This window comes from Vidua macroura, chromosome 5, assembly GCF_024509145.1.
Source record: "Vidua macroura isolate BioBank_ID:100142 chromosome 5, ASM2450914v1, whole genome shotgun sequence".
In the NCBI taxonomy this organism is placed as follows: domain Eukaryota; kingdom Metazoa; phylum Chordata; class Aves; order Passeriformes; family Viduidae; genus Vidua; species Vidua macroura.
Genome location: NC_071575.1, coordinates 64,771,337 through 64,796,761, shown reverse-complemented (window position 1 = coordinate 64,796,761; position 25,425 = coordinate 64,771,337). Strand labels below are relative to the sequence as shown.

General features: G+C 36.5%; 1 protein-coding gene across 1 annotated transcript in view; it reads left to right on the top strand.

The window, feature by feature from the left end:
- SEMA3A (semaphorin 3A) overlaps window positions 1-25,425 on the top strand; it is a 166,058-nt gene that overhangs the window by 117,796 nt on the left and 22,837 nt on the right. Inside the window, exons 7-12 of the mRNA XM_053977966.1 lie at window positions 10,047-10,189; window positions 11,370-11,484; window positions 11,582-11,651; window positions 12,722-12,866; window positions 18,541-18,760; window positions 23,919-24,010. Coding sequence (XP_053833941.1) covers window positions 10,047-10,189; window positions 11,370-11,484; window positions 11,582-11,651; window positions 12,722-12,866; window positions 18,541-18,760; window positions 23,919-24,010 — 785 coding nt within the window. The remainder of the gene's footprint in view (window positions 1-10,046; window positions 10,190-11,369; window positions 11,485-11,581; window positions 11,652-12,721; window positions 12,867-18,540; window positions 18,761-23,918; window positions 24,011-25,425) is intronic.

Genomic DNA, 25,425 nt, shown 5'->3' with positions numbered 1-25,425 from the left:
AGAAACAAGATAACCTTTCAGAGACAGCTTTTGTACAGATGATTATTCAGAAAGAAGCAGAAGAAAAGTTACTTTGAAGATTGGATTACATATTTTTCCCATTCGCTGCAGAGGTCTTATGAAATAGTTGCAAGGATTCAGTGATAATACATTGTATCTGTTAATATTGCCACATATCTGAGGATTGGTGTTTATTGATTTTTTTTATTGCTGTTTGGGCAAAATTCAATATCCTTGTAAGTCAGAAATGTTCTGCTGATGTCAGAGAGATTATTCATATTTCCTGAGCTCTATAACAACATTTGTCACACTGTAAAATTTGGTAGTCATGGGGCACAGCTCTCTTCAGTTACCCACTCCTTCAGTTTCTGTGTCCTGTTCTCCTCTTTCTCTAAAGCAACTTCCAGTAAGGGCAGAAAAAAGCTCCATGGGAGAGGAAGGTACAAAACCTCTCTTTGTAGTATTTTATGTGGACTTGTGGATCATCAGCTTTTTCACAAGATTGTGTAAATGGGTTGTCATTATCGATACTCAGTTCTGTTCCATGTTTGACATACTGTCAGCTTTAATATTTTGTGCCAGACCTGCTGGTAGAAAGCATTCTTTAAAAAAAAAATCCAGTTTCTGATTTATTACAAGGTCTATATTTTTTATTACATTTCTTTCTTTTATTACTTTTTAAATACTTCTGTTAAACTTTCTGCCAGTTCCTCTTGCTATGATTTATGTATCACAAGCACAGTCCCCCCTCACTGCTTTTAAAAAACACAAAAATTTTGAGTCTGAGACAATGAAATTTTCATTCTTAAAAGTCACAGAAACTACATCAAATATTTTAAAATTTTTTTTATGTCAGTGAATAATAAAAATTAAAGTAGTGAAAATAATAAAAGAGTTTGTTTGTACAGAATTAAAGTACAAGCCAGTGAAATGATGTTTGAGAAGAAAAACTTTCTGACAGTGCAGGTACTATTGCAAAACTTTCCTATCTGAAGCAACTTCACAGTTTTCATCTCATCTGTGCTATCAAATACCTTTTTTTTTTTTATTTTTTAATGAACAGAACTAAGTTTCACATTAACAATGAATGAGTACATTATTTCAGTCGTGTAAAACCCTGTTAATACCTTATGTTGACTGAAGCTAGATTAAGTCGGAAACACATCATGCTCACATGACTACTGAAAGAGGTTGTCATAACTGATGCTATCACACTGAATACCTTAGGTTGTGCTGAGGGGTTTTGCTTCCTCTTACAGATGCCTTATTGCATTTTGTGTTGCTGTGCTACACTGACACATGAGCTAAAACCAGTCATTCATCCAGCCCTTTCCTCAGTCTTTGCTGCCATCCCTCATTAATCCTACTTTTAATGGATTTTGTGTCAAGTTGCTTTACACTAGCTGTAAAAGTTCATTATACCAACAAAATGTTTCTTGTAGTTTGACAAAATTACCTCAGTTCTTTAGCCAAATCTAAAGAATTTAACAAAGAAATTAAATTACAGGAGATCAGAAAGGTTAGGAAATTGCTGCAGGAGAGTTCTCTAGTGGAGAATGAACATCCCTCACTGAGAGTTGAGACTATGGTAGCGGCTTGTCCAGTTTTTGATGTGACATCAGGGAGGAGATTTTTTTTACAGCTACACAATCCCTTCCACACACTTCAAATTGAACCTGGCAGTACAAAATTTGGAGTTTTTCTTCCTGTTTTCAAAATATATTATTTTTGACGCAAAGGACATACTTTTTCACTTTTTTTAGGCAGAAAAAAAGTAATATTTCTGTGGGCAAATGGTTCTGGAGACAGGGTTGTACACTGCATGGAGCTGACACAGAAATATTACCTTTCAGGAGACAGAGACTGAAGATATGCTTGTCAAGCCAGGGCTGTTCAGCTTTTGCCAGTTATACTGCTGAGGGCTGTCCCATTTTCCCTACACTGGAATATGTTTGCCATGTTAATCCCCAGCTTTTCCTCACACTCAGCCAGGTATTTGCCTCCTGCAAAGTGCTGTGTCAGGAACTTGGCTACAGCATATTCCCTCAGCCTTCAGGACACCTTCTTGTACCCTTAATTTACAGGTGGCAAAGAGGAAGAATATTCCACCAAGACATAAACACACATCTTTCAGCATTCTGAAAGGCCTGAGAAAATCACATTAATGAAGAGGAACAGGTTTTGGTTTCTGACTGCTAGGATCAACTGCCATAAACTTCTTCAGCATCTCCAGGGACTTGTGCTCCACCTGTGAATCTTCAGAGCTTACAAAAGGCAGGCCTGTAGCATGGCTTTATATGCCAAAAGTCTGTAACACCCCAAATCAGAAACATCTTTTGTCTTCAGTGCCTCCATGCTCCACTTCCTCCCCTAATACATCACGTCTTAGCATAAAGACTCTGGTATTTAGTTCTTGTCAGTCATCCAGAGCTCTAAAGATGTAGGTTACACAGTTAAGGCACAGGCTTTCTAGTGTTTTTATTTCCAAATATCAATGTCAAAAACTTCAGATAAATGACTGAGAGAGGAAGAAGCAGGCTCTTAGCTGGAACTCTCATTACCTTTAAGAAGTACAGAAAATTGAGATTAAAGTATTCCTAAATGGAGACAGTGTGCTGCAAGCCTCACTTTCTGTTCTGTGATGGACGCTAGTTTTCTCAGTTGCCCAATTGCTCTCTCTGAGGGACAAGTAAATAAGTTTAAAATTAATTGTGTTGATAGATATACAACAACCTTAAAACACTGTCAGTAATAGAAAAGAGGTGTTAATTTTGCTTGTTGTTCTGTAAGGAGATAATAATCACCTCTTTTAAATTAAATAGGGTGGATGGATCATAAGCATTGTTTTGTGAGAAATCTAATTTATGTTAAGCATTAAGCTATAATTTTACTGAACTTTTGTATTCACTTTTCTTCACCATATAATTAATCTTTAACAAGGAATCAAAACTATTGTTGTCTCTTTAGAACAAAGGCTTCAGAAACTGATAATTGCATCAGAGATCAACATTTTCTCCCTTCTGTTTTCTGTGGGAGCTAAAATGTCATTCCCAAGATATGCTGATGCTGAATTATGCCTCTAAGGCAGAGGAGATGAGGGATCTTGGGGTGGTGGCATTGTCTTGTAGGTACTGAGGGACTCATTTATGGTACTCTAGAGGTGCTGAGCACCCCAAACTGAGGTTGTGCTCCTCTTACCCTGCATCACTGCCAGCCCCCAGGAGGGTGCCCATGGCTCAGTCCCCAGCTTGTCCTTGCCAAGTATTCACTTCTGCTAGCTGCCCCCAGCATGGAGCCTGAATGCTTTAGGATGTTGCAACACACTTGCCCTTTTTTTGCTTTTGCCTCAAATACAGATCAGTAATTCCTTAAAAAAACTCCATCATTTAAATTCAGTTTTATCATCTCTCACAATGAGAATGGTACATGGATGACACTTATGGTCAAGCCACTGTAAATGCCACAAGGGCTAGACTCCAGTTCCTATATAAGTGTACCATTGCAGAAGAATTTGCATGTGTAAAAATATGGTGTGTCTTTTTTAATGCACGTCTTTTGTGTGTTACATTGCTGCTGTACCCATGTATTGAAATGACAGAAGAGTGATATGTTGTTGCTACTTTTAATACCTTTCATCCTTGAAAGTCTGTAATCTCTTCATGTCACACAAGTCACCACTGAAGCATAGCAGTTGGATTCTGCAGAGGAAAGGTTTGTTGTTTTGAGGTTTTTTTTTTTTTAATTATAAAAAGAGTTTGGAATATTTTTTTTTAAATACACTATTGAAATTGAAAGAAACGTTAATTTAACTTTACACTTATTAACATGTTTTATAATCTGTCTCACAAAAATTGCCTTAACTTTAAAAAATTGATAAAAAATAGGATCCCTTCCAAGAAGGAGAAACTGGCTGACATAACTAATGCACTACTCTAAGATCATCTTGACTCAAAGATAAGCCATTTGATGATTATCATCAGTCTTTAAAACTCTTTCTGATGGGAATTTCCATTGCAAATTCAGTGAGGGACCATAGGGCTTCTTACCTTGTAGTAGCTGCTGACAGCTTGATCATGCATGGCCTGCATGTCACACATCCTCCTGATTTTGTAAACAGCATCTTAAAATGACATCTCTATGGCCTGTCCTTTCTATGTTAGCATCTGACAATAAGTTACCACAAAACCCTCATATTAGCTCCATAATAGCCACAAGTTATCCCTTGTGCACACAGCATTCCCACTTTGAGGGTGTGGTCTGATGCCATCCATGTTATTGAGGAACTTCACTAGAAGCAGTGAATCCATGGGGGCTCTGCTGCATTTTCCTGAGTCAACAGCAGCAAGAGAAATGTGAAAGTTGAGGAATTTAAATGAAGGGACTTTGACAGAACACCACTAAAAATTTTGGTGTTTTGTAAACTACATTCAAGTGTGTAAAACCACAAACCATCTTAGCCCTCTCATCACCACATATTAACAGCTTTGTCCTCTGGTGACCTTGCTGAGGCAGAAGCTCTGCTCTGCACATTTGTGACTGGAGCTGCAAGTCTCCTCTCTGTGGGTAGTAGGGCTCACAGTGAGAACAAGTCCAGATTTTGTGAGGACAGTGTTTGGCTCTCTGTGCTGGGTCTCAGCGGACAGGTGCTGTACATGGTTATGAAGCCTTGAGTAGCTGTCTATTTTTGTTGTTCTTAAAATTTTAATTTCATCTTCTCTAGCCTTCCTCTCCTCAGGGTCCCAGTCACCCTCCAGTACTTTTCATTAAATTACAGCAATTGCAGTTTTACCGAGCATAAAATTTCCCTAGTTTCCTAGAATTTTCTTCCTGTGAACTGATAAATTAGTCATTTTGACCATAAATATACAATAATAGGGGCATCCAGTTCAGACTCTTTACAAAGCATTTCCTAGGAGAACTGCCCTTTGGTTCTTGTCAAGTGATGAAGAGATGACCCCAGCTTCTGTTCCTTCAGCTTACTCAATCGTGACAGCTAAAGGTAATTTCTGTGCCTTCAAGTTTATAGATCTTCATTAAAATGCTAAGACAATTCACTTAGAAAGCCAATTTCTGACTTTTATTGTTTCCTGCTCTTGGGTGTGTGTGTGTGTTTGTGTGGTTATTGTTGCTAAAGAGTAACATTTGTTAAAGGACCAGTGCAGATCGATTTACCTTCGCTTTTCCTCAACCTGAAATGCTGAGACAGGCAAAACATGTTTCCATTACTTAAATAAGCAAACAATGGCAAATAAATCATAAAGGCAGCTGGACCAAGGTGTCGTTTCCATAAAGAGCCAGATTTCTCAGAAAGGACAGTTTAGTGGGCTGCTGTCAGTGAAATGTCTGCAGAGCTGGTAATTGCAGGAGGGCACACAAAGCGGTGTACAAAGGTGTCATGTGGAATCTAAGAAGTAGCACCACAGACAACTGGAAAAAGGAGATTGAAAAAGGTGTGGGCTTTAATAATTTGCTTCTTAAAGGCTGATTGTTTTAAATAAAAATCTAAGTTTTTATTTTTAGCTTGTTCACTTTGGCTGCAAGATCAGAGAAGTGTTTTTAGCTGTAATTTTATTTTGATCATGTTTATGCTGGGGCTTTGTTTCTCCTTTGATCATGCTAAAACACGTTTCAAAAATGTTTGTTTGATGTATGCTGTTTTCTATAAGCAGTCTTCCACATTGTCTGCCTGTGTTTTTTAAAGGCAATGAATCATTGCGAAATATTTGCTGTCAAATTATTTCTTAAATCCATTTTCCCAAAACAAGCTTTCTGGACTTCTAACCAATGGGAGACTGCTTTCAAACAAGAAAGTGTTGAACTGTTGTTACAGCATTTCTGAGGGCTCCATGGATTGGAGGCAGTTTTAGGGTTGCAGAATACTCCATAATTCATACTTAGAAATTTGAAGTCATTCCGTCTATCCTCAATAGCTGCAGTGCACTGACTTTTACAATTGTTACTGGTGGGTTTGGATCAAAGTCCTACTTCCCATTCAGTAAAACTTACTTGAAGTTCATTCCAGCATTTCTTTTGTGGCTGTGTTGTGTTGAATGTATGAAATAGGTCAGCCTTGACTGAATTATTTTAAACTTCCCATGGGGACCCCTTGATACCAAACCTGTTTAAATTTGCAGGGTAAGGAAGGGCAGTCTTGATACTTGAACATACACATTCATGGATGACTTTCTTTCTTCTGCTGCATGAGTGAGCAATTAGGAGAGTCAAGGAGAAGTCCCTAATTCCCTCATCTGTGGATATCTCCCTTCCAATCCTCAAAGAAGAGCAATAAAAAAGTGCTGTGCAGTCCATGGAGAGGGCTGTGTTGCGTGACTGCCGGCCATCTGGCTGATTGATTCATCAAGACCCTCAGCAGCCAGTAGTAAGCATGGTCTGAAGCCCTGGGGTTGAATGCAAGTGTGCATCAAGCCTCAGGCAAGTCAAACAGCTCCTGTGCTAGTGAAACAATAAGGAACATATTACAGATCACTTGTTCTTAGCTTTATAACCCATGAAATTATCAAGCACTTTTCCCTTCCTCTTCCCACACATGGTATCATGATGTTGTTTCTGTAACCATTACATTCATTCTAAACAGAAATTAATCTATTTCTATATCCAACAGAACACATGTAGCCTGCTCTTCATTTATTTGGTTCACTGCATAGACATAAATCTGTTAGATGGAAGAGGGGGAAAACCCCAAGCACCACCAGGTAACAAGAGCAAGGGCCCCATAACATGAAGAACCACTCTTTTATTGACTAAAACATATTGATTTAACTAGATGGCAAAACAATCTGAGGTGTGCTCAGTAAAAGTGTTCAAGAAAATCTGTTCCATGATGTACAAAGGATGTGTTTCTAATATGACATTGTGTGACTACTTCATTTTCAGGGATGTAGTTAGGATTATTAATCACTCACTGAAAATCTGAATCCATCTCAGATGAGCACTGGTAAAAGTGTATGCAAAGCGTACTCACATATGCTCTAGCTGTGGCATTAGTTTTATCTGCCTGGCTCACAGCCCTCTTCTCTGCTATCACTCTGACAGAATCATTTAAAATACATATTTTCATTTTATTGAACTATTTTTCTATCATTGTTGTGTCAGTGCTGCTTTAATACTAAACTGTCTTACTATTTCTGGTTCACTTACGAAATTATGAGAGGGAAAGAAAAGAATAATAATATGCTAACCGAGGGCAAGTTTATATAACCAGTGCTATATCAGCAATACTTTTGACTCAAAATGGAGCTCCCCACAGTGTCTTCATAGGCCAATGTAAAGTTAGATTTTTGACACCTGATAATATAGTGATTTATTTTAGAACTTGATATCTTGTGATTTACAAAACACATTGTGCTAGAAACAAATCATTCAACCATTTGGGAATGTGTTTAGGTTTTGGTTGAATGTTTTTATTACTCTTTGTCATTAAGACCTTAAGGATGTAAAAACAAGATATTCAGAAAAGAGGTTCTCCAGAGCCAGTAGCCAAGAACATTGTCTTCTAATGGGTATTCGCTTTCTCTGATGGATCCTTCCCCAGACTGCAGTGCAGATATTTTCAAACTGTAACCTTTGTTTCTTGAGATTCAAGTTGCTTGCTAGTATATCACATAAAAAATAGCGGAGATATTATTTATCTTGGGTCTCGTGTCAGTGTAACTTGAAGGCTATTAAATGCATGCTAGAAAGAAAGGAAGGACATTTAATAGCTTGCATTACTGGGGTTTGGGGTGGAGAGCTTAAGATCTCAGATTTTTCATGTTCTCAGATATCTAAAAATGTTTATTGTAAGAGACAATAGGTGGTAGACATAGTTTCACAGAGATATGTTGTATGGTCTGTGTTGTTCAACACGCTCATAAATAACCTGAAAAATAGGTTGAATGAGAGGTTGGTGGTTTTTTTTTCACATGAACCTAAGTTATTCAACAGAGTGAGACAAAAGAAGACCGTGAAGGATCACAAAAGGTTCTCAATGCAACTGAGTAGCTAAGCAATCAAATGTCAAATTAAATTATTCTTGATGAATGATGTAGTGATAAACCATGGGGAAAACCATGAGGAAAACATGTCTATCTTCACATATAAAAGAATGGGCTATGGACAGACCATCAATGAAGACTGAGGTTCTGGGTAAATTCCATGACAATTTCAGATTACTGTTTAGGAGCTGTCAAATCCATATTAACTGCTAGGAAATAATAGAAAAATAAAAAGAAAAAAGAAAATCAGCAACAGAGAATTCAACAAAGAGAGTTGCTCCTTGTTAAAGAGCGTGCTTCATCCACATCTTGATCACTCAACATTTTTCCAATACAGGAATTGAGAGGAATCAAATGAAGTTATTAAGATTAATGTTCAAAACACAAAATTAGAAGTAAATTTTAGTTCATTACATTGTGTAGGTGAGGAACAAATTCCAAAAGGATGTGCTGAATTCTGGAAATTTGCATGGATTCCAGAAGAAACTAGACAGATAACTGGATTGGAAGTCTATTGAGAGTTAACTAAGGACACAGTAGCAATAATGCTCAGGGAATCAGCTATACTGAAGAAAACTGAAGGAAGAGATTTTATTCTTGGAGACTATTATTTGTAATCACCATATTCTTTCTTGTCTTGAATAATTATTCCTGGACAATCTTGGAAGTTGTGTATTGACCTAAGTAAATTTTGGTTTGAGCCAGCAGGGTCATCCTTCTTGTATTTTATATATATATACACACATGTATGCACCTACATACACAAGTACATGAGAATATATACATATATATACACACAGAGTACATGATAATACACAAACACACAAAATCATGCTGTATATATTCATATAATAGAAACATCTAAACTTCTGTGTGCATAACCTGTCAAAGTATGTTGCTTAAAAACACTGCCATCCTTAATAAGGCAATGGATTGCACAGGCCAGCCAGTGCAAACTGGCAAAACATAGCAAAGTTCATTATTTCCATGACTATATACCAATCAACATACACTGAAAAGATGTTAATGCAGACACTAAAATAGCTTACAGTTTCACATAAGAACAGGACTCTGAGTAGTTAAATATAGTTCTTCTACAGTTAATTATCCCAGCAGGATGTAGAATGGTTATAAAACAGATTGGTGAATCTGTTGGATATGCCTTCTTTTTTCCAAATATAGTGAAAGATACCAACTGAAGTATCTCTGTAAAACACAGTGATGAGCCAGATGCACCACTGGTATGAATTTATTGATGTGAATTATATAAAATTCTCTCTTGCAAAACTTCTTTACAGTATTTTTTATGCAACTCATCAGTACATCCACATTGTATGTATTTTCGCTGGTTGATGTATCTTTTTTGCCACCAAATACAGTTGTCATTCTTTTATTAAGAAATAAAGTTTATGTATATAAAAATAATACTTTACAAAAATGGCAAGAAAAAGTATTTCAACAATTTGGGTAAAAATTTTAGAGTATATTTCTCTTCTGAAAAGAAGACAAGAATTTGGGAATTTGGAGTGTCATGTGGAAGTCATATCAATCAAAATGTGTTTTTCAACTTAACTTTTTTTAACAGTAATGCACTAACAATTTTCTAGGTGCATTTTTTTTTTTTAATTTCTAAAATGAGAGCTTTACATTTGTCTCCATAATTCTTTCATTTTAATTGTGACTTATATAGAAAGACTAACTGAAGTCCAGACATCCAAAGAACAAGAAAAATGTCATTAATAAATACATAGAATTATGAAACCATGCTGCAATGTTATACAAACATTTGTAAAGAGATTTCATAAACATGTAATTGCTCCAATAATAAAATTAAGATTTGTTCATTAAATACCTGTAGCAAACACCTCTCCGTATTAAAGATAGGAGGAATGTAAATATCTGCCACATATTAGCAGGTGATGATGTCCCTAATATTTGCCATGGGATGCAATGATGGGGTTTTGGGAAGAAATATGACAGTTCATTTATGTAAGGAAGAGAAATGATCCAGTTTGTGGAATAGTAACATACACAATGGCATTGTCTTCTCAGATCCCAGATTTGTCAGTGCTCACCTGATACCAGAGAGCGACAATCCAGAAGATGACAAAATCTACTTCTTCTTCCGTGAAAATGCAATTGATGGAGAGCACACTGGAAAAGCCACTCATGCCAGAATAGGGCAGATCTGCAAGGTCAGATGATGAATTCTTGGTGTAATACTGAATGCACTTGCAAGCAATTTTAGAAACTGTGTTTTCTCGCCTGTGAATTACTCAATATTAACATTGGAATTGTACTAAAGCAGGGGTCATCCCAAGAGAAAAATAGTGAGGGGATGACATACAGAAATTAATACCATTCAATTCTTCTTTTGGGGGCAATCTTCACAAACTCTGATGTTTGTGAACACTGATGTTTGGTTTAAAACTCTGATGTTTGGTTTAAAAAGTCATAGGTATCTTCTGAGGCTTAGAAAATGTGTGCAAAAGAAAGTCTTTTGAAGGAAATGTGATACGTCCAGGTAGGCCAAAAACATTTGAAGAATTTACTTTTTAAGTGTTAATACCTTTCCCTTCCCACATTAATGAAAACCTTTAAAACAGAGGCAAAGGAAGACACAGAAAAATAATTGTTTAAGGTTAGCTGTAGAAATGGGCAGCCATTCCAAAGACCCTTAGTGACTGCAAGATGAATCATTTGTCCACACTGATAAATGTCCAGATGGTTTTCTGAAAGACTTCCAAAAACATTTCTGCTAATGAAATTAAAAAATGTTGTAGCTTTGGCAACTGTGGTGTTTACAGTAAAATTTTCTGTTAATCTATAAGCACAACTTCAATTTACAGCCTTGAATTCAGAGGTTCCTACTTTTAAACCAATTACTCCACAAGTATGAAATCCTTGGGACCCTTTGTTTCTACATTTTGCACATGTACAGCTGACCCTACTGTTCTGGCATTTTTGTCTACTTTGTTCCATTGCAAGTTTCATTTCTACTTTGTTGCTACCCAGTTAAGCATAATAAACACCCTCAGCTTTTCCAGGACATGGCAGACTGGGAGCTTTGGAGCAAGATATTCTGCCAATTTCTTTTTTCCCAGTGTTGAATATGTATAAAGTTATATAGAGAGATTTGAGGGTTTCTGTTTTTAAATTATGGACTAGTATGAAATATGACACAATAAATGTAAAATAAAAATAATTCAGATTTTGTGTCTTTGCAACATAATATTGCTTTTGTGCACAGAGAATGAATTCTTCTCTGTTGTTTTCTCTAAATGTCATCTTATTTGCTGTGTTTTCTCTGTACTCTGTTGATACTTCAAACAAACACTGTTGCTAAATATTAATGCAAAACACTTTTGCTATTAGAATGACTTTGGTGGACACAGAAGCCTTGTTAACAAATGGACAACTTTCCTCAAAGCACGTCTGATTTGTTCTGTGCCAGGACCCAATGGCATTGACACACACTTTGATGAACTACGTAAGTAGCAGAAATGGCTGGAATATAGAAATGTCTTCAGGTATTACCTCTATGATTTTAACCTGATTTTCTTTTCTTTTTCTTGTTACCGTTACAGAGGATGTGTTCCTAATGAACTCAAAAGACCCTAAAAATCCAATAGTCTATGGAGTGTTTACAACTTCCAGGTACAGAGCATATCATTTTCTTGCATGGAAACTTGGGTGGCTGCTTGTTTTAGAGAGGTCTCTTTGTTAAAAGTATTTTTAAAAAACACAAAATTTTCTTAACCTTTGAACTGAGAAGGCAATGTCAGTAAGAAGTAATGAATTAGGTTTCTTTCTTATGAGCAATGTACATCATCACCCTGAAGCTAGCAAACACAAAGACTATCAGTTTCTCAGGCTGTTCTTGCCATTGAATTGGCTTTTTATAGCAGGGATCAGCATTTGTAGCCCTTTCCACACAGATTTGGAAAATTAATGCAAGCATAAATAAACTTGTTTGAGGGCAGTGTAAAATAGGAAATCTGTGGAGTGAGAAATTGGCTAGTCAAGGAGATATTAATAAAAAATACTGCTGAAATCTGGAAAGTCTAATAATCTTTCAAAAGTTCTGTTATTGAATCACATATAACTGTGACTTGAATGTTTTTGTTACATTGTGCTTTGACTGAGAACAAAATATACTTGTAGCTTTGGTCTGAGGAAGGTTTGCAGTACTGGTTGTATTGCCACATTTATCTGTGAAAGAAACAAGTTTTAGTTTCTAAACAGAAAGAATGTTTCTAGTGATACCAGGCACAGAAGAGGAAGATTTACAAGTCCTTACTGTCTCCTGTAAAAAAATGTCATGGTAAGAAACAACACTGAAGTTTGCACTCGTGGTGCCCAAATGACGGAAGAGACTGCTAAAAAAAAAAAAAAATGTGGAGTGTAGGAAAGAATTGAATAGTTCTCTAGGGAAAGCCTTACTGAAATTTACTCAAATATGGGCTTTGGCCTTCTGGGGACAAGATGTTTTAAACAGTGAAATAGCAGCCATCTGCTAAAGAAAATGTCTGGGAGATCATATCAGTTTTGCTGAACTTTCACAGGAGGTGAGTGAGGATTACTCTGAGAGCATGTCAGAGGTTTGATTATCATCACATGCAATAAATTAGAAAGCATCAAGCTGCTATTCCCATAGCTCTAGCACTTGATTAAATAGACTGATAATTTAAAGAAACTGATTTGATTTCTTCTCCCTTCATTTTCAGTAATATCTTCAAGGGATCAGCTGTGTGTATGTACAGCATGACTGATGTCAGGAGGGTATTTCTTGGTCCCTACGCCCACCGAGATGGCCCAAACTACCAGTGGGTTCCCTACCAAGGGCGAGTGCCATACCCACGGCCAGGAACTGTAAGTACCCTAGGAAATCTGAACTGGGAAAACTGTGGAAAATATTTTCACACATTGCATGGTCCTTGAGCTGAGATCCAGGAAAGAAACTGAGACAGATAACAAAATGGATGGAGTGGCAGAAGGGAAAACTAACAGTTCCTCCAGGTCCAGAATGTACTGATTTTCTTGTAACATATGAAGCTGCAGTAACAACTTCACTTGGATTTTAATTTTGGCATTCGTATTAACAACTTCAAAAGAAGTTTTGGTAATGGCTGGAGAATTTTACTGAAAGTCAAGTGTTTCATAAATTAGATTGCATTATCCTTTCCTTGGAATTTGTTTTTTTTTTTCCAAATATTGGCTGACTGAGCCATTCTTACTGAAAATGAATGGAAAACAGAGAATTTGCGTCACTGTAAGGAACTTTCAGTCAACATTAAATCTAGGACAGTGAAACAGATATTTCTGCAATAGATAATAGAATGACTACAATAGTTTCTAACTTCCACTGGGAATTTTAAAAAATATCTGGTTTTACCTGATTCTCTGTTTCTGACTTATAAATTATTAAAATATCAATCCATATAAGACATCCATATTTCAATTGATATCACATTCTTGAAATATTTAACTGCCTCTGAAATTTCCAGTAGTCTAAGAAGATGGGACATTTATGAAACAAGCATTAATTGTGTACATTGGGCTCACTCCTTAGCTTGTATAAGTCAGCTTGACCCATTTATATTGAGAACTGTCATTGCAGAAAATTACATATATATGTACACATGTATACATAAAAATGTATATGTATAAATAATATATATGTCTGCAACATTCTTCTCAAAGTCTTCTTAAATATAAGGCACAAAAGAAAGCAGGAATAACTTTGCTTCTTTAGTTCATCATACTTTCTACTTCTCTCTGGTATGTTTGAAATTGTCCTTTCAAATCTGATCTTTCAACTGATATATATGCTCAGCTAATGAAAATTACTTCCTAAGTAAAAGAAAACAGTGGCTCCCTGACAGCTGGATTCCTCAGCACTCCTCACTCCTTCACTGTGACTAAAGGAATTTCTAATTTTTTTCCAGAGTTAAAATATGAGATCTGCAGCATAAAAGGGTTTTCATTTCTCATCTGATGGCGAAGCTTTTTTTTCCAATTATTACAGTTAATTCTGTTATGTCAGGGAGTTGGGGTTTTTTTGAAGTTCTATTGTGTTACAACTCTAGAAAAAGTGAATGAGTAGATATTTTTGGTATTCCTCATATAGCTATTTTCACCTTTTCAGTTTAACAGATTTACTGTTCATTATTCTGTTCCATTATACTCCTTTTTGATTGCAGTTTCAGTTAACCTTTCTGAACAAAACCAGATACTAGATATCATGTAGAACTATGGACAAATAAGAATGTTGCATGCTTCTATTACAGAAATAGACTGAGATAAAGAACTGACTGCTGTACACAGGCTCTGTTGCATTCATTCCTCTGAGGAGATCAGATGCAGCTCTGTTGAGATTCTAAATACACAACTCAAATGCTTGCTCTTGAGACTGGCAGTTCTGTGTCCTGAGACACAGTTCTGGCCACAGTTCTGGCCTGGGGGTTACTCCACAACTTCTCTGAGGGTCTTGATCCGAGTTGCATATGAGAAAAGACTAACTTGATCAAGTTCCCCAGAATAAGCAGAAAAACAAGGGCCAGAACCCAGCCCTTAAGTGGCGAAGTGAACTAAGACACCAGAGCCTTTGTCAAAGTAAGGAAATGCAGTTAGGTTACAGATACTTTCATTTCTGGCTACCCTATCAGAATGGAGTTTACCTTTACAATTTCATTGCAAAATGCTTTCATTAATATTTACAAAGTGCAAAGATGTTCAGATTCCACCATAAGCTGTTTTCTTGCCTAAAATCAAATGTAATCCCAAATTTTACAGGTCTGCTTAGCCCCACAGATATAGTGCAGGAGGCAATCCGCTGTAAATGTTGTTAGAGTGGCTGAGGCCTGCAGTTTGTCCTAGCAGAATGCCAGGACTCTAATCCTGGGTTCTGCCACTTTGAAAAAAAGAGGAGTGCCCTCACAGTTGCTAAAATCATTCTGTTGTATATACGATAAAACTGAATTTTAAAATGAGGTGCATTTCTGGCTGGAAAGAAGCCTTTTGTTTATAAAGTAATGAAGTTGTGTGTGTTTTCAATGATTTGAAGATCTGCTGAGAATAAAGAAGAAAAAGATTTTTGAAGTTCCTCAGATGTCAGACCTTTGGACTCCTTTTCCAAGAAATGCAGAAAGAGATGGGAGAAAAAAACCTGGTCTTAGATTAGAGTAATTAATTTTCAGATTGCACTGCAGTTAAACAGTGTTGAATTATCTCAGGAATTTAATAGGTGAGGTGCCAGTAAACTTCTTGAGCATCTGGTGATTTGCCCAGTATGAGTAAAACAAAACGAAAGTAAATGGTTTTTTAAAAACCAGAAAACTTTGTAAGAAATTCTACATCAGCTTCACATGCAACAAAGCAATTGCCAGAATTTTTCGTGTAAGATCTATAGGACTTGGTTTTCATGCTTTCTTTTTTTTTTTTTTTTTTTCCTTTTTTAATTTTAAAGTACCTGAAAGAGGAGGGAGGACTTTTGTGTATGCCTCATCTTAAATCAGGTAGCCCATCCTGAATTCCTATCTGACTTTCTGTAATTTCAGCTACAGAGCTCAAGTTTTCTCTGCTTCATGGCACCAAGAGTTATGACCAAAGAGCTTTTTCTTCCTACCAAAATGTAGATACTGATTTGTTCTGTTGGATTCCTTACTGGGCCTAGTCCTGGTAATGCACTTTAAACTTCACATGTAAAGACACAGGGTTACAGCAGTTTTTTTATTCTCAGAAAAGCAGGGGATCTAAGGAGTAATAGGGGTGTCCGAATTGAGAGTCTTAATCAAACACACAAAATTATGACTCTAATTCTAGTTGTATGAATTTTCTGCGCAAAGTACATTTTGGTCCATAGAATGATAGAATATCCTGAATTGCAAGGGAACCACAAGGGTCACTGAGTCCAGCTCCTGGCTCTGAACAGAACAACCCCAGGAGTCATACCCTGTGCCTAAGAGCATCGTCCAAATGCTTCCTGAGCTCTGGCACTCTTGGTGCTGTGACCACTTCCCTCAGGACCTTGTTTCATATTGCTGCAAGTAAAATCCTTTGTTAGAAAATGAGCCAGGAAGTAAGTATTCAAGCAGTTGAAACACAGCTGAAATTCATTTGCCTAAAATTGAAATGAACATTCATTTAGTATTTTTTCAGTGTTTGCCAAGCTACAATTAACAATACACAATTCTTGTGTAGTGATTTTTATACATAGAGTACTTTAGAGCTATTACCTAATTAATTGTTATCTAATTAATCCAAGTAATTAGTATTGAACTGTAGTTATAATATTAATTGAGATGTAAACCAAACTTAAGTGTAGCATTTGAAACACTATTTTTGAGACAGACAATAGTTTGGCCAATAATCATGAAAAGTCCATCTATTTTTCTCTTCATAATTTTTTTGTACAAAAGAGCAAGAACATATAATGATAAGAAAAAAGTTTAAAAAAATCTTGAAAAAATAAAATAGCTAATTTGCTTTCTGCTTTTTCTGCTCCACATGCCTTAGTCAAATATTCTTCTTCCCTCCTCTCTTCCCTTCCATACAAACAGAATGCAGGAATTTGCTTACTAACAAATATGCCAGCAAGGGACAATTTACACTTTATATGTCCATGCTGGAAGTGTCCCTTTGCTGAGTGCAGCAACTACTCTTTTTGACATTGATTTTTAAATTTCATTTCTGTTGAATTATTAATAATTTGGATCAAGGTGATAGCAAAGACAATTGATTTCTTCTGTTGAGCATCCTGCAAGGTCTGGATTCTTGCTTAATAAGATCTTGTCTGCTGGTTTTTAATTTAATTGGAAGGTATTTTATACCTGGATATAAAGGGCAAATTATCTTGGGCATTTTAACAACAGTTGTTTATATTTGAAGGTCAAACACTGCAAAATAATTAATTTCAGCTGGGATTCAGTGTTTTGTATGTCTTCAAGAGTTATCTTAACAGCAATTGGGATACCCAAGATCTTTGACAAGTATCTTTGACTTGGTGTCATTGTGTCTCGTTTCCTTCACCCATTCAACAGTACTAATATACTGCTAATGCTTATGTTAATGTTATAGGTAACTGTTCATTAAATACTTATCAATTCTATAGAAGAGATGAGGGCAAATGGTGGTGGTCAGCCACAGTTCTTGAGTCTCCTGATGGGGAAATGTAGTAGCTGAAAGTGGAGGAATACTTTCGTGGCTACCAAGACCGTGGTCTTGCTTCTCCTTTCCAGCCTCTGGTTTCTGCTTACAGTGAGAGAACATAAGCTAAATGTGAAAAGTAGAGCCCTGTGATGAGAGGCAAAACTGTCTGGTCCTCCCCTGGGTATATACAGGGGAAAAGTAACTTTTTTCTGTCTTACAACATGGGACCAGATTCATCCCAATGGGACATCAGTTGTTCCTGCACCAGCTATGCAGGACAGTGAGGAGTTACTGCAGCTCCTTAATGAGATCCTCTCACCTAAGAGTTCACATGGACATTATGATGAGTAACACTCACAGAAGGCTTGTTTAGAATCAGAGGGGAGGAAAAAAGGTACATTTAAGACATGACTCACTAGAATTGATTTAGTGTAATGGTATCCACATTATTGGGACTACATGGAGGACACAGAGACAAGCAGGGGTTTGAAAAGTCAGTAGAACAGGGCATTGTCCTAGGATTTAAGGATTTGGTTCCTCACATAGCAATTAGGACTTCCAGTCAACTTCTGAAGACAATGCTTTGAAACAAAGATGATGGTGTGGTAGATGAATAATGTGGTGGTTGAGTCTCACAATTAAAAAGCAAATATCATGTATATAATGTTAAGAGAAGTTTTATATACTTATAGTTATGTTTTACGCACCCTTGCATTGTTATGATGGGGTGGCCTGGGTTTGGGACATTTGGGAGGGTCAGCTCATTACTATGGCAACATCTGACCTCCAATCAAGGTTTAAGGAAGAAAACTCCACTGGACAGTGAAAAATGGAGTTGATGGACACAACTTTGGGAGGGACTAAAGGGTTAAAAGGTGGAACATCCTTTGTGTGGATGAGCACATGGTGGGAAAGATCCTCTGCTCCTGGAGTCATAATATTTTCTCTATTCAGTCTTCTGTTGTATTTTTGATAAGGTTTTAATAAACCTTTTACATTTTTTGGAAGTGATTATAATTTCTCACAATGGCATAATTAATTAATTTTGTGTTGTATACATAACCAAATACTGAATTGCTTGCCTTGTATTGAATGATTAGATATTTCAGGATTTCTTCCTTCTGACAATTAAAGACTAATACTAATCACAACTGGACTTAAAAGCCTTTTGCACTGAAAAGGAGTAAGAAAAGTGATGTATGAGGATCTTTTCCATTCTGTTAACCATATTGGTTTAAATCCAAAATAAATTAAAACATAGAGACTGTGAGTGACAGAATTAACTTTTGCTGTCTGTCACAAAACACTTAGATTCCCTGGCATATTTAATTATAGATTGCTGTAGATGGGGATGATAAATAATAAAATGTAAAACATTACCCTTTTTTTTCCCTAGTGTCCCAGTAAAACATTTGGAGGTTTTGATTCCACTAAGGACCTTCCTGATGAAGTTATCACATTTGCCAGGAGTCATCCCGCCATGTACAACCCAGTGTTCCCCATCAACAACCGCCCAATCATGATTAAAACAGACGTGGATTACCAGTTCACACAGATCGTGGTAGATCGAGTAGATGCAGAAGATGGCCAGTATGACGTGATGTTCATTGGCACAGGTGAGCGGTCTTGAATCTGCACTGTATGCTCCTCCAGGATTGATGGAAATCTAGAGCAGATAAAAATTCGTACTCTGAAAGACAGAACTTTGACTGAAGAACAGTGTAAACCTGTGAAAATTTGGGGCAGGACCCAAAACTGTGCATGTGGAGAGGTCTTTGTTACAAATATTCACTGTTGCAAGTTCAGGCCATAGCCTGCACAGCTTAATTCTTTAGGAATTTTGCCATCTGGATTAGGATCAAACCACCCTCTTTCCAGCTACTGCTATTAGGGATTTTTATTAGAAATGTCTTGCCTTACTAATTACAATTTAGTATTAAAATGAGGGGTTTGAGGTACCCATTTTGAAGTGCAGCTTAAAAAGTATTAACATGAATGAGGCAAATATCCAGGTATGGCAAAAGTCTTTTGTGCCTTTCAAGTATTTCAAGTATTGCCTTAAGATGCTCAGCCGTTCAGCCAAAAGGGTGCATCATTTTACTTAAGATGAAGATATCTGGCACAAATGGAGTGTTTTCAGAAGAGCTGATATTCAAATAGAAAGATGATACCCTTTCCAAAGCATTTGCAGAATCATACAACTTGGCCATCTTGGAGAAGTGTAAATATGCACTGAGAAAAGACATTTTTTCCAGAAAGGTAATAATGAGAAAGAGTGTCCAAAAATTAGCTGATATGCATTTTCTTAAATTCAGTGGTTTCAAAACTCTGCTGAGTAGCAATTGGATCTCATGGATCTGTTTATTCATCTGTGAAAGTTTCACATTAGTTAGCTGATGTTTCAGTTATGTTAAATAAAAGTGTTTTAAACTTCTACTGAAGATAATTACTAGTAATTAGACATTGGCATCATGAAGCCAAACCAAATCAAACCCTACTTCTTCTTTTCAGCATTGGACCAAAAAAATACCTCTGTATCTGTCTTATAACAGTCCAACTTTTTACATACTTTAAATACAGTTCTGGTACTCTAAACCTGGGGTCAGATTTCCAAAGCAATAAATGTAAGATCTCTTTCATGTTGATGCCTGAAATGTGTTATGAGTCAACTGAGAGCTGGTAAAGCTTTGTGTACCAAACACAGTGCAAGCATAAAAAGTCAGAACATTTATTGCAGAAAACACAGCTCTGCAGGAAGGGTTAAAGCACTTCAAAACTGTAAACTGAGTTATTAGATACCACTGCTACAGCATGTTCTTGTATAAAACATGGAAAAGTATTTTCATATGATTTTACACAACATATATTTTCCATCACACATTAGAGACCTCAATGTCATCCACAATGAACAGTGTTTGGTGCCTTTCAACAAGTCCTCTATGACCTGATTTGGCCCACAAAAAACAAATTAGTGGCATACATGGTATGATGCTGAACAAACATAAGGAACTTATTTAAGTATATTTCTTGAGCAAAAGAGGTGGCATTTTAACTCTCCAAAACTTGGCCTGTGGGCTAAGAAAGATGCATTGGTTTCTGCAAGGGAAAGCAAAAATTCTTCCAGAGATTCACTGTACTTTCTTCAAGACTTCTGTTAGAGTAAGATGGAAAGTAAGACAGAAGTTACTGTCTGTTTCAGGCAGTGCAGGAAGATTTGCTTAAAACTGAGCTCCAGTTTCTAGATAGTTACCATTGCATATACTGGTTATTTAGTCATTATTATGTCTAGAAGTTCTTATGTAAATCAGTCAAGCAAGATCTCCCTCTAAAAGAACCTAAATGATAATTTTTACCTCTGAGTTTAGGGTTTTCCTAAACCACTAATATTCAGGTGTGTGGTAAATGCTCAGGATTCCATCCAATGCTCGTGATAGCCCTGCCCACAAACTATAAGAAAAGTGTTGAAACATTATTACTTGCACTTGCCAAAATATATTTCAGTACTAAAATCCCATCTTTCTAAGTGCAGAGTGTCATTATTTTTTGAAATACTGCTTTTGCCCTTAGAAACCATTCTTCTTCCAGCAGGAGGTCATACCCTCATGGGACAAGAACAAGCATTACAACACCCATGCCTGGAGCTGGAGCACAAAATCTGCTTCATGTTCCTCTGAGCTCACTGTCCTTATTGTGGTTTTCAGAATCAGGAAAAGGTGTCTTCCATGTGGGGGGAATGGTAAAGAGGCACTACTGAGGCTCTGCCTGCCTTCTGCCAGAGAGCTGCACTGAGCCAGCTGCTCAGAGTCAGAGGAATCAGAAGCAGATACACAATCAGCATGTATTACTTCTTCCCAAGCAAAGAACTAACTGGGAAGCAGATTAGGGACTCTAGTCACAGTCCATTTTCCCACTTGGTGATCTGAACCTACGACAAAGCCAGAATTATGCTCCCTGGGGTATGACTGGGTTTTTCTGTGCAGGTCTGTCCCATCAGATTAGATAATATTTCTCTGTATTTTCCCATTGCTGTTAGAGCAATCTACATTATTCCCATGTGCTGATGAACTGCAGTATGTTGAAGAAATACTTTTTTTTCCTTTTCGTTGAATAACTGATGATAATTGAACACAACATAATTAATAGCCATCCAGTGTGGTCACATTTTCCGTTCCTGTGGGGGAAATCTTGAGCTGAGCAGTTTCTTTCCCACTCTGATTGTACCAGTGTGTTTCACAATGAAAGTAAAATCCTATCAGCATGCTTGAAAGTAATCAGAAAAAAACAGGATTTCATGCATATCCTGATGGTCCAATGTTTGGCATCCTTTGGCACAGATAAAGTACCTCTGTCAGTAAAGCAAATTAATAACAGTAATCTTATCTTACTAAGCAGAGCCTATTGATCCTAAAGGAGACGCCTGATTCTGTTTGTGTGAAATTGTTTGAAATACTACTCTGTAAAACTTGATGTAGAAGTGAGATAAAGCTCCACTTTGGTACTTGTGGCCTGACCAGTGTCTCCACAGTGATTAACTCAGTGTATCTTTGACCTCAGAGGCTTTCTTGAGATCAGGCAACTGTAATTGTTGCAGGAGCTGCTTAAAAGTCTGACCTTTTGTTGAAACAACATTATGGGAAACTTGTGTCTGCTCAATGCCCACTCAGTGTGTTCTATGAAAAATCTCCCGTTATTTCTAGGATATGGCATTTCATGGATTGTGACTGAGGACAGTCCTAGTCCAACACAGAATAGAGTTGTGACACTGCTACACTGCTATATTTATTATGTCAGAGTTCCCTGTTCTTCATCCATAAAATGTATTTTCCTCAAAACCACAGTCATCATATTATCAGGATAATTAAGGAAATTACCTCATCAATTAAATTACAAATATAACTACTGTTAGATTATCTGTTATTCTGATTTACTCTGTAGTAGAAATGTGGAATTTCTTCTTATTATTTTAAAGTTTAAATTGCATTTGTTCTGAATCATTCTCAATATTTCTTGTTTTAAATATAGTCAATTAGTAGCAGTGATCATAATGAAAACCAATCATAATGAAACCCACTTACCTAGTATATTTTACTAGCTTAATTTGTACATGTAGAAGCCTAAATAAAAAGAAAGATGTTCTTTGCTTTGTTGTTGCTTTAAGAAATAACTGTTGGTTTGTGTTTTTTAAAAGAATATATGAATTTGTAGCTAATGAAAGAAATCAGTGATGTACATATTCCAGGGGAAAAGAATTTTCTTCTCTCTAAAATTCAAAAAATATGTATCTAGAAACCAACATCTGCTTAAAGGGAAGCAGATGGAAAAAATTAAAAATCTCAGTTCTACAGGATATTCCAGGTTTTCTAGAATATTTAAATACAAAATCATGCAAAGTTAAGTACCAGAATTTTCTTATTGAATCAATAGCTTTTAAGTTAGTTGCCCTATAAAAACATTTCTAATGCATGTGATCTCTTTGTCTCAGTTTTATGTATATTTTAGATATAGAAGTAGAGAGTTGTCATATTTTTATTCAGAAATTTCAGCTAACACCCACAAACTATATATACTTATAAAATGTATATATTTATGCTTTTGTGTAATTGATGGTTAAGTTCTTGTTTTAAGAATGTCGACCTTTATAGTTATTTGAGAATTTTAGCCACTTAAGATGCCTTGTGTTTTCCTAAACCATTAAAGCTGTAGGATGTGCTACATGAAGAGTCCTTAGGGACATAGTTATTCTACCTGTGATACATTTACATGGCACTACACTTGGCTGGTTAAAAAGAAAAGTTGCATACAGATTGTTTCCATTTCAGAGAGTCTGCAGTGATATGTGCCAACCTAGAAATGGTTCTTTGTGTTTTTGTTGTTTCCTGGAAATTGTGTTCATAGAAACAAAGAAATAAATTACAGATGCAGAAGCTCAATAACAGAGATGGTTTTTAGTCTCAACCATGTTCACAAAACCAAAGGCTGTGGCTCTGGAATTTCAAGTGCTGGCCTTGTTCATTTTAAAGCTTGTTGCAAAACTCAAAAAATGTAATTTGATATAATACTAAAATGCTGGCACACGCCAATTTCTAAACCAAAGGCACAAATTGTGTGCTTTTCACCACTCATTGAAGAACCAGCATCTTACACACAGAGAAATACAGATGCCTTAAGGGGCTTATACATCTTATGTACTTTGTTTGACATAGAGAAGATCGCAGGTACTTAAGAGACCTAACAGCTTCATCTGTCTAAGACGTTGGTCCAGGTGGTTTTATAGCCATACTGCAGTATCTTCACATGCATTTTAAGAAAGAAAAACATCATATTCAAAATGGACTATAAAACACACCTGGGTAAATTTAGAGCATTTCCTTCCCCAGTCATGAATCTGTCATTTTATACTGTCACTTAAATAGTATTTCAGTGCTGTCTATTCCTTAATAACTATAATAGCATGCATTTTCTTTATGGCATTTTGTTAATTCAAATACTTAAATGTCCTACTGAAATTCATTGTTTTCTGAGGTTATTTTAAATAGCAGTTCTTTTGAATGAGTGCTGAGAGATAAGTAGCTTCATAGTCTTTATATGTGAAATAATTATATACTACAATAAATTCTGGCTGCTACAAAGCAGAAGTATTCATCTTAAGCACCTGAAAACCGTTGTGTTTTTGTTTTTTTGGTTTGTTTTTGTTTTTGTTTTTGGTTTTTTTTTGGTTTTTTTTTGTTTTGTTTTTGTTTTTTTTTTTGTTTGTTTGTTTTTTCCCTTTTCAAGATATTGGAACAGTTCTTAAAGTGGTTTCAATCCCTAAGGAGACTTGGCATGAATTAGAGGAAGTCTTGCTGGAAGAAATGACAGTCTTTCGGGTAAGTGCAGCTAAATTTCAAGTGTCAGGTTGTAGATTTCTCTCTGGACAGCTGCAAACTCAACTTCTTGCAGTCTTGCCAAGGAATAGCCTGGCACACTCCTCTAATTAGCTTGTCATTTAGAGACCCTGACACTAGTCAAAATAAACTTTCAGTGCGAGCTGGAGGTTAATGATAAAAGAAATGGCAATCTGGGCTCTTGTTCAGTGGTTTAAAAAGTAAATTAGTATTTCTAAATCTTAGAGCTGTTGCATGCTGGAGTTAAATATCTACCTGTGCGGGTCTGGGAAAAATGCCTGTCTGTTTTCTCCCACAGTGATATGCAAGATATGAATTTATAATTGCATAAACTCTCAAAACTATTCAGACTATCAGCATATTGTAACTAAGAAGATACTTTAGGTAAAACAGTGATCTGTCCAGATTTCTTATGCTTAATAATCTGAAGAAAAAAGTATTTCTATTTTCAAAGGTCACTTTGGGGTCTCATTTTCATGGTTCGACACAAGGCACCATAAACACCCCCTAACTCTAATACTTTTTGGTGAAATCAGTCTTCTCCATTTTTCTTGTTTGAGTCATCTAAAAAATGCAGCATCCCGTAGGCAGCCCTGCAAGGCAGGGCTGAGTAAACTTTTCAAACACTTCCCAGACAGAACCCAGGGACGTCTCGTGTTTTGTACACAACAACGAATCATTTACATTCCCCACGTTACTCTTTCTGTCAGTGCCATTTTATGGCACCATTTCCCTGTCTCCAAGCAGCTGGGGGTTATCCCTGGCTGGGAGCACAAGGTTGGTGTGACAGTGTGAAGATGCTGCTTGCATGCTCCAGGACCTCTTGTGCTGACAAGGACCATGCCCTGGCCCTGCCAGGGGGCCCAGGACCACATCCTCATCAAACTTCATTGCTATCCCTTCACCTTTTTTTTTTTCTGAGCAGAGACAAGATAGCTAAACAGAGCTTCTTATGGGCATTCCTGCTGTTACTGGTACTAGTCGTGCTCAGAAACCTCTGTTCTGAGTGCAAGATGCCTCTAAAAAATGTGTGTCCCTGTTCTTGCAATCCATGGGATTTTTTGAGGACAGAAATCTAGGGTACTTTTTTTTCTTAACATTAAAGTAGAAACTGTGAGAAGAAAATGAGACAACTTTTTTTGTTGTTTTTATACATGCAAAAGTCATTGCATGAACACAGAGTAATTTGGAAATTGTTGATAATATATGAGTCTCTTCTCTGAAACAGGTAGAAGTGCCATGGTAAAGGAGATAAGAAAAATATAAAAGTGAAAGGAAAATAAATGGAATTAACTTTACTTCAGACAGGTTTTGCAGAAGTAGAATAGTTAATGGCAAATTCAAATTTGGAATTTTACTTTAGATGTGCATTTTTTCATTGCACGAAAGTATTTTGT